We start from the raw sequence: 14,857 nt of genomic DNA, 5'->3' as shown, positions 1-14,857 counted from the left end.
ACTTTGGCTCTATATGCAGAACCAATGTTAAAGTCTCTATTTTGTTTAAGTTCTGTACAGTAGGGTTCTTTGCCTGGGTCCCCCCACCCTTTAAAAAAAAAAAAGAAAAAAAAGTTCCAGTTGAACTGGGTCACCAGCAAAATGAAGAGCAGGTCATTACGCATCACCTGTGCTTTCAGAGCAGATCTTCTTTGCCTGCCATAGTGCTGCACATGAATGGCTTCAGTTTGAGCTAAAAATTTGAAACATGCACCACCTGCTCTCACAACTGTGAGATATTACTATAAAGTATAAATAAGCTAGCCCACACACAGACTCATCTAGAAAGATTTATTTACATTTCCCCTAAAGATCAGTTTAATTGTATCCATGCAGTTAATGATCCATCTTCTGATGTTGGCCCTGGAATGAGAAAGATAATTAGTGATGTTGAGCTTATGCAGGTTCTAAAGGGAAAGAGGAAAAAAAAAAAAAAAAAACGACAAAGTAAACACCAACTAGTTTTATGGAGTATACCTCTTCGGTTAAGCCCCTTGCAGAATCTGGTGGTTTGTGTCAGTTGCCCTTACCCAAGGCTGAAGATGAGGTCTGTGCTGGTAACGCATCATCCGAGGACGCATTTGATAGCTGCGTGCCTGTATTGGGATTTGAGTCTGATAGTAAGAATGGGCATGTGGATATGCTGGATAACTATGAGGCTGTGTCTTGGCCTGAGCATGATGACTGCGAGGCTTTAAGTGGCCCCGCGACTGAGAACTGCTAGCATGCAGCTGGTCTTGGGGCTGAGCCGGAGAACTACGAGGTTGTGGCAGTGAGTCAGCCTGATAGCCTTCAGGCTGAGAGCTGAGAGACTGCAGCTGGGTCTGGGCCTTGGGATGGCCCTGGCCCTGAAAGCTGCGAGGCCGCAGCTGGGTCTGGATTTGGGCCCGAGGATGGGCATGGCCCTGAAAGCTGCTGGGCTGCATTTGGGACTTCAGCTGGGCATGGGGATGGCCCTGATTGCTGCGAGGCTGTGGCTGGGTCAGCAGCTGGGTCTCAGGATGGACTTCATGGCTACGAAGCTGGGTCTGGGGACGGACCTGGGGATGGCCGTGAAAGGTACGAACCTGTGGCTGCGTCTGTACCTGGAGATGGCCCTGAAAGCTGCGAGGCTGTGGCTGCGTCTGTACCTGGAGATGGCCCTGAAAGCTGCGAGGCTGTGGCTGCGCCTGGGGATAAGCCTGGCCTTGAAAGCTGCGGGGCTGCAGCTGGTTCTGGGCCTGGCTCTGAAAGCTATGGGGCTGTGGCTGGTGGGCATAGCCCTGAAAGCTGCGAGGCTGTGGCTGGCGCTGTGGCTGGGTCTTGGGATGGCCTTGATGGCTATGAGGCTGTGTCTGGGAACTACCCTGAAAGCTGCGAGGCTGTGGCTGGGTCTGTACCTGGGGATGGCCCTGAAAGCTACGAGGCTGAAGCTGTGACTTCAGCTGAGCCTGGGGATAGCCACGATAGATGCGAGGCTGTGGCTGGTAGGAATAGCCATGAAAGCTGTGAGGCTGCAACTGGTTCTGGGGATGACCCTCAAGCTGGAATTGGGGACGGCCCTGAGGATGACCCTGAAAGTTGCGAGGCTGCAGCTGAGTCTGTGTCTGGGGTTGGCCCTGAAAGGTACGAGGCTGAGGCTGCATCTGGGTCTTGGGATGGCCCTCAATCCTGCGAGGCTGTGGTTGGATTTGGGCACGATTCTGAAAGCTCCGAGGCTGGGTGTGGGGACGGACCTGGGGGGGACCCTGGATCTCAGGATGGCCTTGACTGCGAATCTGCAGCTGGGGATAGGCCTCAGCCCAGTAACTATGAACCTGTGGCTGAGATTGATAGCTGCGAGCCTGCACCAGGGGCTGTGACAGGGGCTGGACTTGTGGTTGAGAACCATGAGCTTGCAGCAATGGCTGGGGGAGGTAGCTGCGAGACTGGGGTTGGACCTTGGGCTGAGAGCTAGGAGCCAGAGAGCTCCGAGGCTGAGGCTGGGCCTGGTCCTGGCGCAGAGGGTGGAACCAGTGTGGCAACTGATGAAGCTGGTCACCCGAGACCTGCTTACTGGCATCAAGATTTCCAAAGCCAAGATAGGAAGCTGAAAAGAGATGAAATTTAATAGTGAATAACCATGTTTGTCATACTTAACTCAAATTCTAGCTTCACATGAGACTTACGTTTCATACTTGCTTGAAGCTCCCCAACAAGAAGTACCCATGGCAGCAACACACTAAAACAAAAACATATTTGAACAAACTATTGTGATCACATCAAATAAAATCATAAATCTCAGGAAAAGAATTATTTGAGATTACCAAAATATAAAGCTCATTGCTTCAAGCAGAAATAATATCAGGTATAAACTTGAGAAGCCCCAATCTAGCGTCTGTTAGCCCAGCACAAAACAACTACAACTCTGCTTCCCTCCTTCTGCAGCACAGTATCAGGTAGGGTCAAGGCACCCAATTTATCTTCTCTTGACAGCCAATCAAAGTTCTCGGTTCCAAAGCAACTGACAGGAAACAGACAGATTGCTTGCACCTGATGCAGATTCACTATGATACACAGGTGTTCAGAAGAGAAGAGACTTCTTTCTGAACCAGTCAATTGCTTAGTGATGCCAGTGTGTGGTGCTGAAGACGGACAAACTTTAACTTTCCAGCAGCGGCAGAGTGTGCAAAGTTTGCAGTGAAAGTATGAGAGACCCGGCCTTCTAAAGAGAGCCCCACTTGACTCCACTCACTCTGTGCGTGCAAGTGGCATGTATGATGATTGTGTAAAAAATTTAAATCTAACAATCTGACACCAAGATAAAAAAGAAAGATGAAGAAAAAAGAGAAAAGAGGAGAAATGAAAGCAATCGAAGCAACAAATCAGTGAGTTAGGCACATAACAATTAAATCTAATGGTAAATAGTCTATCCTTAAATGTTGGGGACACTTGAATATTAGAGCTTCCTGTAGCACGACATTATTTCTTTTCTTTATTCTGACTTTGACTTAGCTAACAGAGCATCCTGTGTGATGTGACTGAGCATGCAATCTTTCTGTTGGTGTCAGATTATTTGTAACATAATGATGATGAACACAGTGATGAACCCACCGCATCCCTCTGTGGGTTTTTCCGAGATCCTAACAGAGTCTACAACAGCCACTGTATGTAAGTGGATAAAAAGCCAAACCATTGTTCTGATTATAGAGCTAAAGTTAGAAGTGCGAGTGATGTATTGACACGTATTGATATGTGAAACTTCTCCCGCCTTAAAATTCAGTTACAACAATACATGATTTTGTACATATTTGAACAGTTTATATTTTTGTTGATGTTAAAGAATAACATAAATGAAATAAAGACAAGTGGGAGCGTTTTTTAAGGGCTTGAATGGAACTGAAAGATAGCTGGATAACTAACTGACATAATCTTTATCCATAGAGCTCAAGGCTGTACAAATCAGGGCTGGATTGGATTCGGGCCTATTCACATTAACGTCATGTCAGCTTTAGTTCCTGTGGATAACTTTGTCTTGGCCATTGCAATAACATCAGGAAACCAGTAGGTGGAGCTCAGCATATGCAATTCTCACTCAAACTGAACTGGAGTTTAAATCTCATTGGGAAGGAAAGTGGCCTGGTTCTTGTATAGTGATTTTCAACACTGGTACTCAGAGCACTTTATACAGCATGTCTCATTCACCCGTTCATATGAGTTTTTTTTAGTTCTACGTTTAAACGCTTTCTGTCTAACATTCACATTTAAATGCATCGAGCAACTCGAGGATCAGTATCTTACCCAAGGGTACTTTGGCATGCAGAGTGGATCAGCAAGGGATTTAACTACCACCCTTGCAGTTAGTAGATGACCTACTCTAGGCCCTGAACCTCAGCCATTCTGAAAGTAAACGATTGTCCTTCAAATTATGCTGTATAGTAGTATAGTATAGTATAATGTATAGTCTAAATGAAATAATCTTCTGCAAAATCCATAAGAGGTTTGTTTGTCTCCTCTTCTCCACACCTGGCCTGGCAGCCCCATTTGTGTGGGAGATTGCATCACCTACAGTCTTTTGTGAGGCTCATCATGTTGTTATGGCTTCTCACCTTTATCAGACATATTCTTATTTCAACCTAAGATGTTTGGTTGTTGACCCTCATCTTTGTGAACTGAGATAATGGTTGCAGGTTGGGCAAGCCGCATGAGAATGAAGAAACCATAAGCTTGCTTTTCAACAAGTACAATTAATCAGACAGTTTCAGGCAATCATTGCAACCTGCACAACTTTGCCATTTGTTTATAGTTTATATCTTTGTTCAGCTGTTGGGGGGACGAGGGTCCCTTTTTTTGCACTTTTTAAACTAAACCTCTTCCATGCATGAGAAAAAAGAAGATTAGAATAAACAAAGTTATGAGAGTCCCGTTGGTTATGTTACACAACAAAATTGTCTTTTGTTTGAGAAAAAAACTCAAGTTTTTTATTTACAGGTCAATTATTTCATATTATTTGTTTGTAGCCAAACATGTAATATTTTAGTTTATGGTATAAATAATTTTAAACCTGCTGTAAGATATAATTTGCAGGCCCAGGCACTAATTTCATTTTAATTCAACTGATTTTTTTAGTTACTGTATTCACATATCAGTTGTTTTGTTCCATCAAGTTACAGGATGTAAAGATTCAAAGTAATCTGACTAAAATAACACAGTTACAAAAATAAAACAAACATAAAATCATTATTTTCCAGATTTTGAATGAGGGGGAGATCGAGGCTCAAGAGTTGGCAGTTCGTCTTATAATCGGAAGGTTGCTGGTTCGAGCCCCAGCTCCGACAGTCTCGGTCGTTGTGTCCATAATGACCAAGACTGTCAAGACACTTCGCCCGTTGCCTACTGGTGGTGGTCAGAGGGCAGGGTGGCTGTGGCTACAATGTAGCTTGCCATCACCGAGTAGCGGTTTTTGATACGGGCGACACGGGCGTTTTCCCGGGGTGGGGCAGAATGATATGACAGAAAATCATATCATATGCAATAACTTTGCAACACAACAAATCAGCTTGTCAAAACATAGCACAGAGAGCACACAATGACAGAGATGGTGAAAATAAAGGAAATCTCCTGTCAATTATGGAACTACGAGCAAAGCACGATCCTGCTGTAAGGAAAAAAATGACAAGTCAGAGAAATGTCACATACCTTGGACATGCTACACAAAATGAAATAATGGATTGCCTGGCTGAAATGGGCCTTTCCTCAATAATTAGTGAAGTTACACAAAGTGAGGCTTTTATTATAATGGTGGATGTAACCAAAGACCTCAGTAAGAAGGACCAGATGTCTTTTGTAATAACATATTATTATAAAGGGTCAGTGTGTGGGTGCTTCCTCAACTCTAAAGCTGCAGAGCATCTGGATGCTGCTATAAATACTGCAGAAGTATGGGCCTGACTACAGAAACCACCTTGTGGTTTAACACTAACCTTGTAAATGTTGGGGCCTCAGTAATGAGTGGAAAGAACACAGGTGTGCAGGCACGCGTTAAATTTTATGTTTCTGGTACCAAAAGTGGCCAGAGGTACAAAGGGAAAATATTTAAGGTCCACCTAGAGAGTTACAAAGGCTGATAGAAACACAGTGGGTATGAAGGTACAATGCTTACACAACAGTGAGGGACAGACTACCTGCCATTGTACGTCTGCTGAAAGAGTTATCTGAGGAAGGGAATGGTGACAGAACTGTAGAGACAAGAGGTCTGTTAGCCTAAATACATCTAAATGTTGTCTTCTTATAACTTTGTTTTGTGTTTGGTGAGGTCAAACATCTGTCTGATATTTTGCCATCCCCACAGCTCAGTTTAGTCACAGCTGTTATTGACGCTCTTGTTGAAACACTGGTGGTAACACTGGTGATGCATCTCCAGGCCGTCACGTCACACCAAGCTCTGGCTTAGAGCCTACTATATTTCCACTCCAGTAGTTCAAAGACAGATCAGCACAGACAAGGAATCATTTCAAACTGGTACATTCCTCCAATCACTGACATGCTTCGGTCTGAGAGAAGAGAAGATTATCATCAGGAAACTGTTATTATGAAAGGTATACAAGCTTTAAATCTAAATTTTTTCCATTTTCTGCACAGTACACACACAGCAACATCAACAACCGGAAATACAGATTCCCCAACTAACATGAATTCTTGAAAAAAAAAAAGAGCGACTGTAAAACATAAACACAAGTTTATTAGAGCTTATCATGAGCCGTATAAGGAGCTGTTTCGTGAACTATTCAAACCGTGCAAAATAGCACTTCCATTACCGTGACCTGCGTCATGTGAGCACAGCTTTTCAGTGCTCACATCTTCTTTAAGGAACACGATGAGTGACAACCGACTCAGCAGTTTGGGGGCATTAAGCACTGAGGCAAGAAGGGCTAGAGCCATGAACCTTGATGATTTTGTGGATGCTTTTAGACATGAAAATGATGGAGCAAAACTGTTTTGAATAAATGTGATGCCAAAAGATGGTTTTGTTTTGCACCAGTAAACACGTAGCATTGAAACCCGTGAAGGTCTCTGTGTGGGGTTTGAAATTTCAAAGTCGTATTTCCAGTGAAATAACTACTGATCAAAGTGATGGTAGAATTTGTTTTCTATATTATTCACAGGTATTTGATCCTGACAGATCACTGTTGCATCTCAGGGCCAACACATAGACAGACAACAGTTCACAGTCTTACATGATCCAACACGTGTCTGTCTTTCCTGATCAAGTTTACTCTTAAAGTGAACTCCATTCTTGGAGAGGGAATCTTAAGCTGCTTGTGCTCAGCTCTGCTGAGAATCATTAAAGCGGTGGTTGGGACTTCTAGTCAATCAAATAATCGATTAAAAACAGATTATTATGGATTTCAAAATCTTATTTGGTTTTCATTAGGAGTGCAACGATACTCGTGTAGATATTGAACCGTTAGATACAGTGCTTTGGGTTCGGTACGCATATGTATCGAACAATACAACATTTTTTGTTTATTTTATCAACTTGTCTTCTGATGATGCTGTCTGTGTTGAGAGCTCAGTGGATCTGCATTCGACTACTCCGCCTAGGCTGCACTGTCGAGCGCAGATCCACTGAGCGCAGCGCAAGCTAGCAAGACAGAAGCTAAGCTCGCTGCAAGATGGCAAATTGAACCTCCCCCACCCTCATTCAGATCTGGCGTTTGGAACTATTTTCATATGAAGCATGACCCTGAAGGTAAGCGCGTCATGGACAAAAGTAAAACAGTATGTCGGATGTGCCATGCAATGCTCAATTTGTGGGAACTAGTGCGTTAGCGCAGTTAGCTTGTTAACGTGTTCACGCAGTCCAGTCCCACACACGGGTGATCCGCGGTAGGTCGTTAATGGAGATTTGCCACGTTTTGGCGTTAATGTCATTTTAACGAGATTAACGCTGACAGCACTAGTGGGAACACAACGAATATGACTGCACATTTACTCCGACATCATCCTAGTGCAAAGACAAGTGGAAGCAGACAAAAACAACAAGCACGCATGCTACAAACTTTACCCGAGTCATTTAGACAGCCGTTAGCACAGGATTCTCCTTATGGGGACCTGATATGTTTAATATGCTGCTGAGAATATAGCCCAGAAGAAGCTATAGTATAGCTTTTATTTTGGAAAGAGACATTTCTCTGTAATAAACTCTCTTTTCCAAAGATGAGTGATTTCTCCATCAGATAGATTTAGTATTTTGTTGTTTCAGCAACATTAAATTTAAAAACTGTACAAAATATATATTTATAATTTTAATAAATGACAAATTAAAAAAGCATGAACAATTTTTTTGTATCGAAAGAATATCGAACTGTGACACCAAAGTATTGAACCGAACTGTGAATTTTGTGTATCGTTGCACCCCTAGTTTTCATATATAACTTTTTTCAGTGAAATAAACTTTAATAGCAGGAAATTAACTATGCATATAATTCTTTTCTTTCACTCCTTTCCCTCGTATTTTTCAGGTAACCTATATTTCACAAAATCATAATACAACTGTAAAAATTCTGTTTCTGCTGTGCCACCCCAATATTTTTAGTTTCCCCCATATGGTTAAGCCTATAAAAAAATTGTGGGGGCCCCCTGCAACAGATCCGTTGGGTAAAGCGTAATTTATTGTCCACTGTCAATAATTTATTATTCTCTTTTTACTTTTTTATTAAACACTGTGTGTGCACCAGGTCATTTTAATCCCACTTTATAATCTGTTATACTGTGCTATTTATATTACTGTTCCATTTTTCTTTCATTTATAGTTTTTGTAAATTATATCATTTTATTAGTCATTTTAAAAATGTATACATTGTTTATTTTTGCATTTTAATTTAACTCTTTTGTTTTTGTAATATTGCCAAAATGGTTACAGTGTATCTTACTGAATTATATACCACTGGAGAAGTTTGTTGTATGTTGTGTTTAACTTGGATTTTAGCCGTTGTCATAAAGGACTTTCCCAACTTTGGGGCAAATAAAGTATACATTGTGTTTTCTTCGTACAATATTCATGCGATTGTGAACTGTGCATTCATTAAGTCAGTATAGCTTCGCTGGTTGAGGTCACGGGGCTATTAATGAGCGGCAGCTGTCCCACCCAGGGTTAGATAATCCAGTCTGGGACCAGGCTGTGACTTCAGGCTGACGTGCCGCTCCAGCCCAGCCCATCCTGCGATGCAGCGCCGCTGACGCTGTCCGCTCCGCAGTCTGTCGGTGAGAAAACAAGCCTCGCTCCTCCACAGCTGCACATGCGTTTCACCGAGAACAACACCACCGCCGACCCCGGAGACGAGGTTAGTGCATTAAATTGTGATTTTTGTTGTTTTCTTTTGTGAGCGATTTGGTTAGAGGTGCGAAGGGAAAAGGGCTCCGCTCAGCAGCATCGCGTCGGAGGCAGAAAAATGATGCCTAGCTCGATCAGATCGGGAGGGACGGAGGCTCGGCTTTCAGACGATGGTCACCCTCAAACCGCTGTGTCGTGTTAGAAGACGCCTTGTTTTTACGATTAAATGACAGTTTCAGTGGATGGATGTGCCCGTTTGCCTTCTGACGTGATAAACAAAGATTTATTTTAATCGCAGCAGCACAAAGGCAGCGTGGTAACGGTCTAACACATCATCCATGTTCGATCATCTATCCGCGGCTTCAGGGGGGCCTTGGGCTCCGGAGTGAAGGGCGCGATGTTCGGTAATAAACTGCGACTGCTCGGGATCATCTGCACTGGTGACACCAGCGGCCTGCACCGTGCCATCACCATATTGATCCCTTATTAGTAGAAACAACAGGGATACGCGAGCAGCGTCAGCTTAGTAAGATTGTAAAGGGATGACTTCCGCCAAAGATTTACAAAATAAAAGCTTGGCTGAATCGAAGAACTATAAACGTGTGCAGCAAACACTATTAAAAGGCAGGATGTGTGTATAGGATGGATCAAGAGACAAAAATACAATAAATAAAAATATAAAGAAAACAGGATCAGTTCAACTGATAGAAATATGAAGTTTGTATTTTTGAAAAGGAAATGTACCGTACCATGTAAGTTAAAAAAAAAATAAATCTGTGTTTTTGTTTTGTATTGTTCAGATCCATTATTAAAAGGTTCAAGACAGTAAATTCTTGAAGCTAAATAGGTGAAAACCTTGCAAATGCTTAGAACTGCAGTAAACATAAATTACACGGAACTAAAACTTGATTTTTATCTACGTTTGATCTGATATGTGATGGATGGATCCATTTTTGCCATAGACCCTACTGAGGTTGGTTACTGATACTCAGAACAAGGCTACATATCCTTAGTATTGATCTGCCCATCCCTACTATGCATCAGAGGTAATGTAGAACACAAGGAAATGGGAGATCTAAAATGTTATCGATGCACTGATCTGAGATTTGGATCAGATGTCCGCTGGACGCTGACTCAAAAAGACAAGCCAATCTGGTTGTCAGAGCATCGATGGGAAAAAAGAGGCAAAAAATGAAGTAAACTGTAAATATGTTTTTCAAAACACTCAAGTAACCATAGTGGATTCAGTTTTATAGAGTTGCTCTACTGTAGCATGCTCTCTGAGGATTTTATTTTTTAAGGCTTCTTCCTATTGCTGCTTTTTTTTGTGGATTGTTGTTGATCTGTTGAGGTACATTACATTACATTATGCGACATGGTGGGGATGCAGATAACTCGTTTGAAAGGCATTGTTGTGTCACGGTCACATTAATGTATAAGTTTTACCAACTAAAATATTACATAATGAAAGAAAATGCCATAAAGTGACGACACTGATCATTCTCTCAGGGATCACTGTGTGATGTCTTGGTGACATCTTTTCTATTTTGTGGTGTTTTGTTTAACAGGTCAGTTGTTATTTGATTCAGTGATTAACTGAATACTTGTTTTGGACTCCAGATGTTTTGTCTGCATTGTTTATGCAATAATAAGTCATGCAAGATGTTAATACACCAGGTGGTCTGCTTGTCCTGGTGCTCTTTTAGATAACCTGATAATCTCAGGAGGGAAGCAGCGGAAGGGAGAAAGCTCAGCGTGTCTTATGTAATTTATTTTTTCTGCCTTGCTTTCTAATCTCCAGAACCTGAATCCATTTGTTTACAGCTAGCTGTCAGCTTTATGCAGCCCTACTGACCTCTGCAGTTCTCTGTCTCACTTATACTCTCTATTTTCTTTGTTTTTATCAGTATTGTATTTAAAAGAAACTTTTGTTTATTTTGTAGCCTGTACTGTTGTGGGATTACTACGCTCTTCCTGTGGGGCACAGATGATTTTCCTTTTAGGATTATAGCTGTAGTAGTAACAGTTAGACTTAGAAGGCTGTGGTAGAGCTTGTTGCAGGAGCTGTGCTCACATTTTTATTAGTAGTACTAATAATAAAATTAGATACTCGTAAGAAATTTTAAAATACATTTTTTTCCCTGCTGGTTGCGTACATTGATTCAGGTTAGGTACTCCATTAGAGATTATAGAAGTAGATACACAAATATGCAGAACCTGAAATAAAATGTAACAATTTTCTCATGATGAAAGCACTGAAGAGTATTACGACTGCCACTGTTTTTAAAACATTGCCCGAACTGCCCTTACATCCTGCTGCAGCGAAATTTACTGAACTCACTGATTAAAGACAGAAAGAGATCAAGGAAGAGCCGTGAAGATCAGCAGGCTTAGGCTGATGCTTATAGCGTCAGAGTATTAACCTAAGTCAACCCAAGGGCCCAAACCGTGTCATTACACTCATACTGGGGTGCAGCTATAGAATCAACATAAGTTTTACAATAGCAGTGTGTTTATCTGCTGTTCTTTAAGTTGCACAATATGTTAAAATGTTCCAACTGGCCATTTCCAGCCCATCAACAGGTGATTGTGTAAGCTCTGATTGCTGATAAATATGTTGTGGTGGATATGCTTTTTATTCTAAAGTCACGTGTTTCCAGAACTCTGAATTTTGGGATTCAAATTGGTTGTTTTGTCTTATGTAAAGTTGTTGTTGACTGTCAGAGCAGCTCACACTGTTCACAGTGAAAGCCACTTAAAGCAGCAGCGTGTTAGCAAAGCATGAATCTGTGCCGACTCTGTCTGCGTCACCAGTCAGTGTGAAGGAGGACTTGTGACCGCTGAGCTAATCGTCATGGCATTACAGGACTAAAGCCTCAGCGTACTGGTCATTTCTCGAAACTGGCGGATTCACTGAGTCAGGGCGATGTGCCTCCTCTCGCTGTTCAGCTGCCTGTCCTCATCTTCAAATATGTGTGTGTGTGTGTGTGTGTGTGTGTGTGTGTGTCTCTTGTTATGTAACTGAAGGCCTGCTGAGGCCGGATGTGAATAGTTTCTGTGTGTGTGTGTGTGTGTGCACATGTGTGGCTTTCCTATGTGTTAGTGTGTGCTGTGATTTGAGCTATGCTAAGTATGTAAAAAAACATGCACAGACGTGACGCCCGTTTCCCAGCGTGTAATCGAGTTTTCCTGAATAGAGGATTTCAGCACTCTGTTATCTGCAGCTGCACTCAGCCACACAAATGCTTGTTTTGGAGACTCTCCAGTTTGTAAAGAACAAAGTTAGTTTTCAAAAACATAATTTGGAAACCTTTTCAAGCCATGCCAGCATCTCCCAGTCATCTCTTACTGAGCTTCTTTAGCTCATGTTTGTGTAACTCCGTGCTCAGAGTAGACTGTGCTGTTCTTGCTTATTAAGATCTGCAACCATAACATATAATAATTGGCCTCTCTAAATTTTGTCTGTTTGCAGCTTGAAATGTATATCTAGAGTTGTGAGGTATATTTATCGTAAAAATTGTTGCTTAAAATCAGAATCCATTGTTTTAGAGTGAATCTGTGACAGTAAGCTTGTAACCGAGGTATTTATCCCCCAACAACTCAGCATTTAAAGTCAAGGAAACGTGTTAAGAACTTGATTCTTCACGGCTGATCAGCCGAGGCCGCGTGTAGCCTCTGCAGGCCTGTGGTGGTTTGGCCTGGAAATTAACCTCCTTGTGATTTTGATGCAACATCTCTGTTAGGGCTTTTGCAAGTGTTCTGCTGATCAGGGTCTTTTTGTTTAAAGCCTTTGGCTTCCCAGGAAAAGGGCAATACTCAAATTAACAAAGTGCATTGACTAAAGTACTATAATTTAGTAATATCTGAGGCAGATTTATGACTCCACACAGTTGCATATTGGTAGTGAACTGGGCTTTTGGAGCCAGAAGTGACCATAACTTGACCAGAGGGTGGACGGCTAAGCTGTCAGCCAATGCTAACAAGCTATGTTAGCAAGTTGCAAACATCAAGTTTACTAATTTTCAGATCAATCTATTAGGAATGAGTTATAAAAAACAATCCTGTGTTCAGTAAATACGAAGGGGGAAATTAACTCTAGAGAACTAAGCTGTTTTTAGTACCAGGCTGTAAACGTACTTTTTTAAAGCTGTAAAATCAGACATTTTAACACAGGAGTCTGGTGGGATGATTTTCAGAGCCTGCCTCAAGTGGCCGTTCGAAGAACTGCAGTTTTTGGCGTTTATGCTTCAGCTTGGTTATTTTGGCACTTGGGAGCAATGTACAACTCTACAAACCTTTATTTTTTTCACATTGCTTTAATTTCAGTTAATTAAACTATTAGCTCCAACTTGGCTCAGATTAGTGGGTATTGTTTAAAGTACAGGAAAAAGTTGAACAGGTCTGTGTGTCGCTGATAGTCTTCAGGGGAAAAAGGAATCATGCAAGATTGGAATCAGCAGCATCATTAAAAAAATCTCTGATCTAATTATGCAACTAATAATAAAATACGCACGTCTTACTTTGAAGCACATTTTACTGATAGTGTTTTTACGCTGATAAGTCCTTTTTAGTCTTCATAAACCACTGACTGTGTGAAATGACTTATTTAAGTAAAGCTATGAAACAGAATCACACAGCCGGCCGTGGAAGGAAAGCAAAGCAGAACCAGCACAAAGTGTAAGGACACGGCCACAGTCGGTGTCAGAAAGGAAAATGGCTGTGCACGTCGGATATGCATCTTTCCCTTTTGAAATTTTTGAGTCGAACGCATCAACACAAGCACATGCGATCGTGCACCCACACAGCTTTTGCCCTCCAGCTTATTATGGCAGTTTTGTTCCTTTCATGTCTCGCGGCCTGCAATGCTTCGCTGATTTAAAGGCGCCCAGACGGCTGTTTGGGAGAGTTGTGAGTTTGTGTGCGTGTGTTTATTGCTGAAGCAGATGAATGTTGCCCGCCCTGCATGCTGATTTGTCTGACTGTGAAAGAGCTGCTGGGACACCATCAGAGTACTGTGGACATTTTCACTGTGCTGCTGAGAAGAATGGGAGGGTGACATGTAAGCAAAATCATTCAGTGTGAAGGCGGCAAGACTGTCTTAGCTTATGTGACAAAAATCTCAGCATTTTCCTTTTAACTACATTTGATTTTTTTTAAAGCGCTTGAGAGAAGCAATGCGTTAATCTAACTTTTTCCCACTCTTATATAATATCAATAGGTTGGCTCTGGATATCTGCTGATGTGGATTACTTATGTTTAAGGATTGATTTTAAACTTTACTTTCCTAACTTTGTAAAATCAAATTGAGTAAATCTAAACTGTTACGTCACAACTGTTAAACTCAAAATATTGCAAGAAAGAAAGGAAAAGTTGTTGGTGTTTCAGGGATGATCTCTGACCTCTGCGCTATGTTAGCATTGAGGAAGCTCCTGCTTCTCCTGCTGCAACAACATTTGTCTTAGTTAATAAAGAACAACAGTTGTGTGGCAGGTTGCAGAACACAGGGGGGGAATGGAAAGGGAACCTTTTTTGCCGGCTGTTCTAAATGAGTCCAAAAGCAATTGGCAAGGTGATCACAAACCAGGAGACGCACAACAAGGACTACAGGAACTATTGAGCAGGGAAGCACACAGCTCTGAGAGACGACACTACAATGAGTAAGGGGAGACTGGGACAATATATACACGAGGCCGTGGGAAATACAGCGGGAACTAATCAGGGATAACGAGACAAGGGAAGATAAACTCAATACAAGACACAGGTGACCAAAACTACCAAAATAAAACTGGAAGTAACCAATAAAAATGACTGAACACAGAGATGGAGACTCAACAGGAGACACAGGGAAGCTGGGGGTAAACGCAAACTCCAGGAATGAAAAATCAAAGAAGTACAACAGAAAGAAGACTGCAAGAGGAGGTGAGGGTAAAACCTGAGAATAGAAACACCAAGCAAACCAAGAAACATATAGAAAATGTAAATAAACAAAACTCAAAGCCACCTTGACAAATAAAGCTGACTGGC

At 41.9% G+C, this 14,857-nt stretch overlaps 2 protein-coding genes across 5 annotated transcripts in view; one reads left to right on the top strand and one right to left on the bottom strand.

Annotated features, from left to right (window-relative positions):
• Positions 1 to 344: 344 nt before the first annotated feature.
• LOC308404677 (uncharacterized protein) lies at positions 345 to 2,429 on the bottom strand. The gene is made up of 5 exons (XM_080894829.1): positions 2,325 to 2,429; positions 2,187 to 2,239; positions 1,170 to 2,107; positions 517 to 1,124; positions 345 to 402 (listed from the first exon to the last, which is right to left on the bottom strand). The coding sequence occupies exons 1-4, from the start codon at positions 2,339 to 2,341 to the stop codon at positions 525 to 527; spliced, it is 1,608 nt and encodes a 535-aa protein (XP_080750955.1). The 5' UTR covers positions 2,342 to 2,429; the 3' UTR covers positions 345 to 402; positions 517 to 524.
• A 4,716-nt stretch (positions 2,430 to 7,145) lies between these two features.
• rusc2 (RUN and SH3 domain containing 2) overlaps positions 7,146 to 14,857 on the top strand; it is a 40,587-nt gene continuing 32,875 nt past the window's right edge. For 2 of the 4 annotated variants that reach the window (XM_080892946.1, XM_080892945.1), the window contains exon 1: positions 8,449 to 8,843. The gene's annotated coding sequence lies outside the window, so the exon portion shown is untranslated. Of the gene's footprint in view, positions 7,250 to 8,447; positions 8,844 to 14,857 lie in introns of those variants that run through there. The other 2 variants (XM_080892943.1, XM_080892944.1) reach the window with 2 other exon arrangements.

This window comes from Rhamphochromis sp. 'chilingali', assembly GCF_963969265.1.
Source record: "Rhamphochromis sp. 'chilingali' genome assembly, chromosome: 10".
NCBI classification, from domain to species: Eukaryota; Metazoa; Chordata; class Actinopteri; order Cichliformes; family Cichlidae; genus Rhamphochromis; species Rhamphochromis sp. 'chilingali'.
Note: the sequence above shows the minus strand (reverse complement) of the source record. Positions and strands in the feature narration are given on the sequence as shown.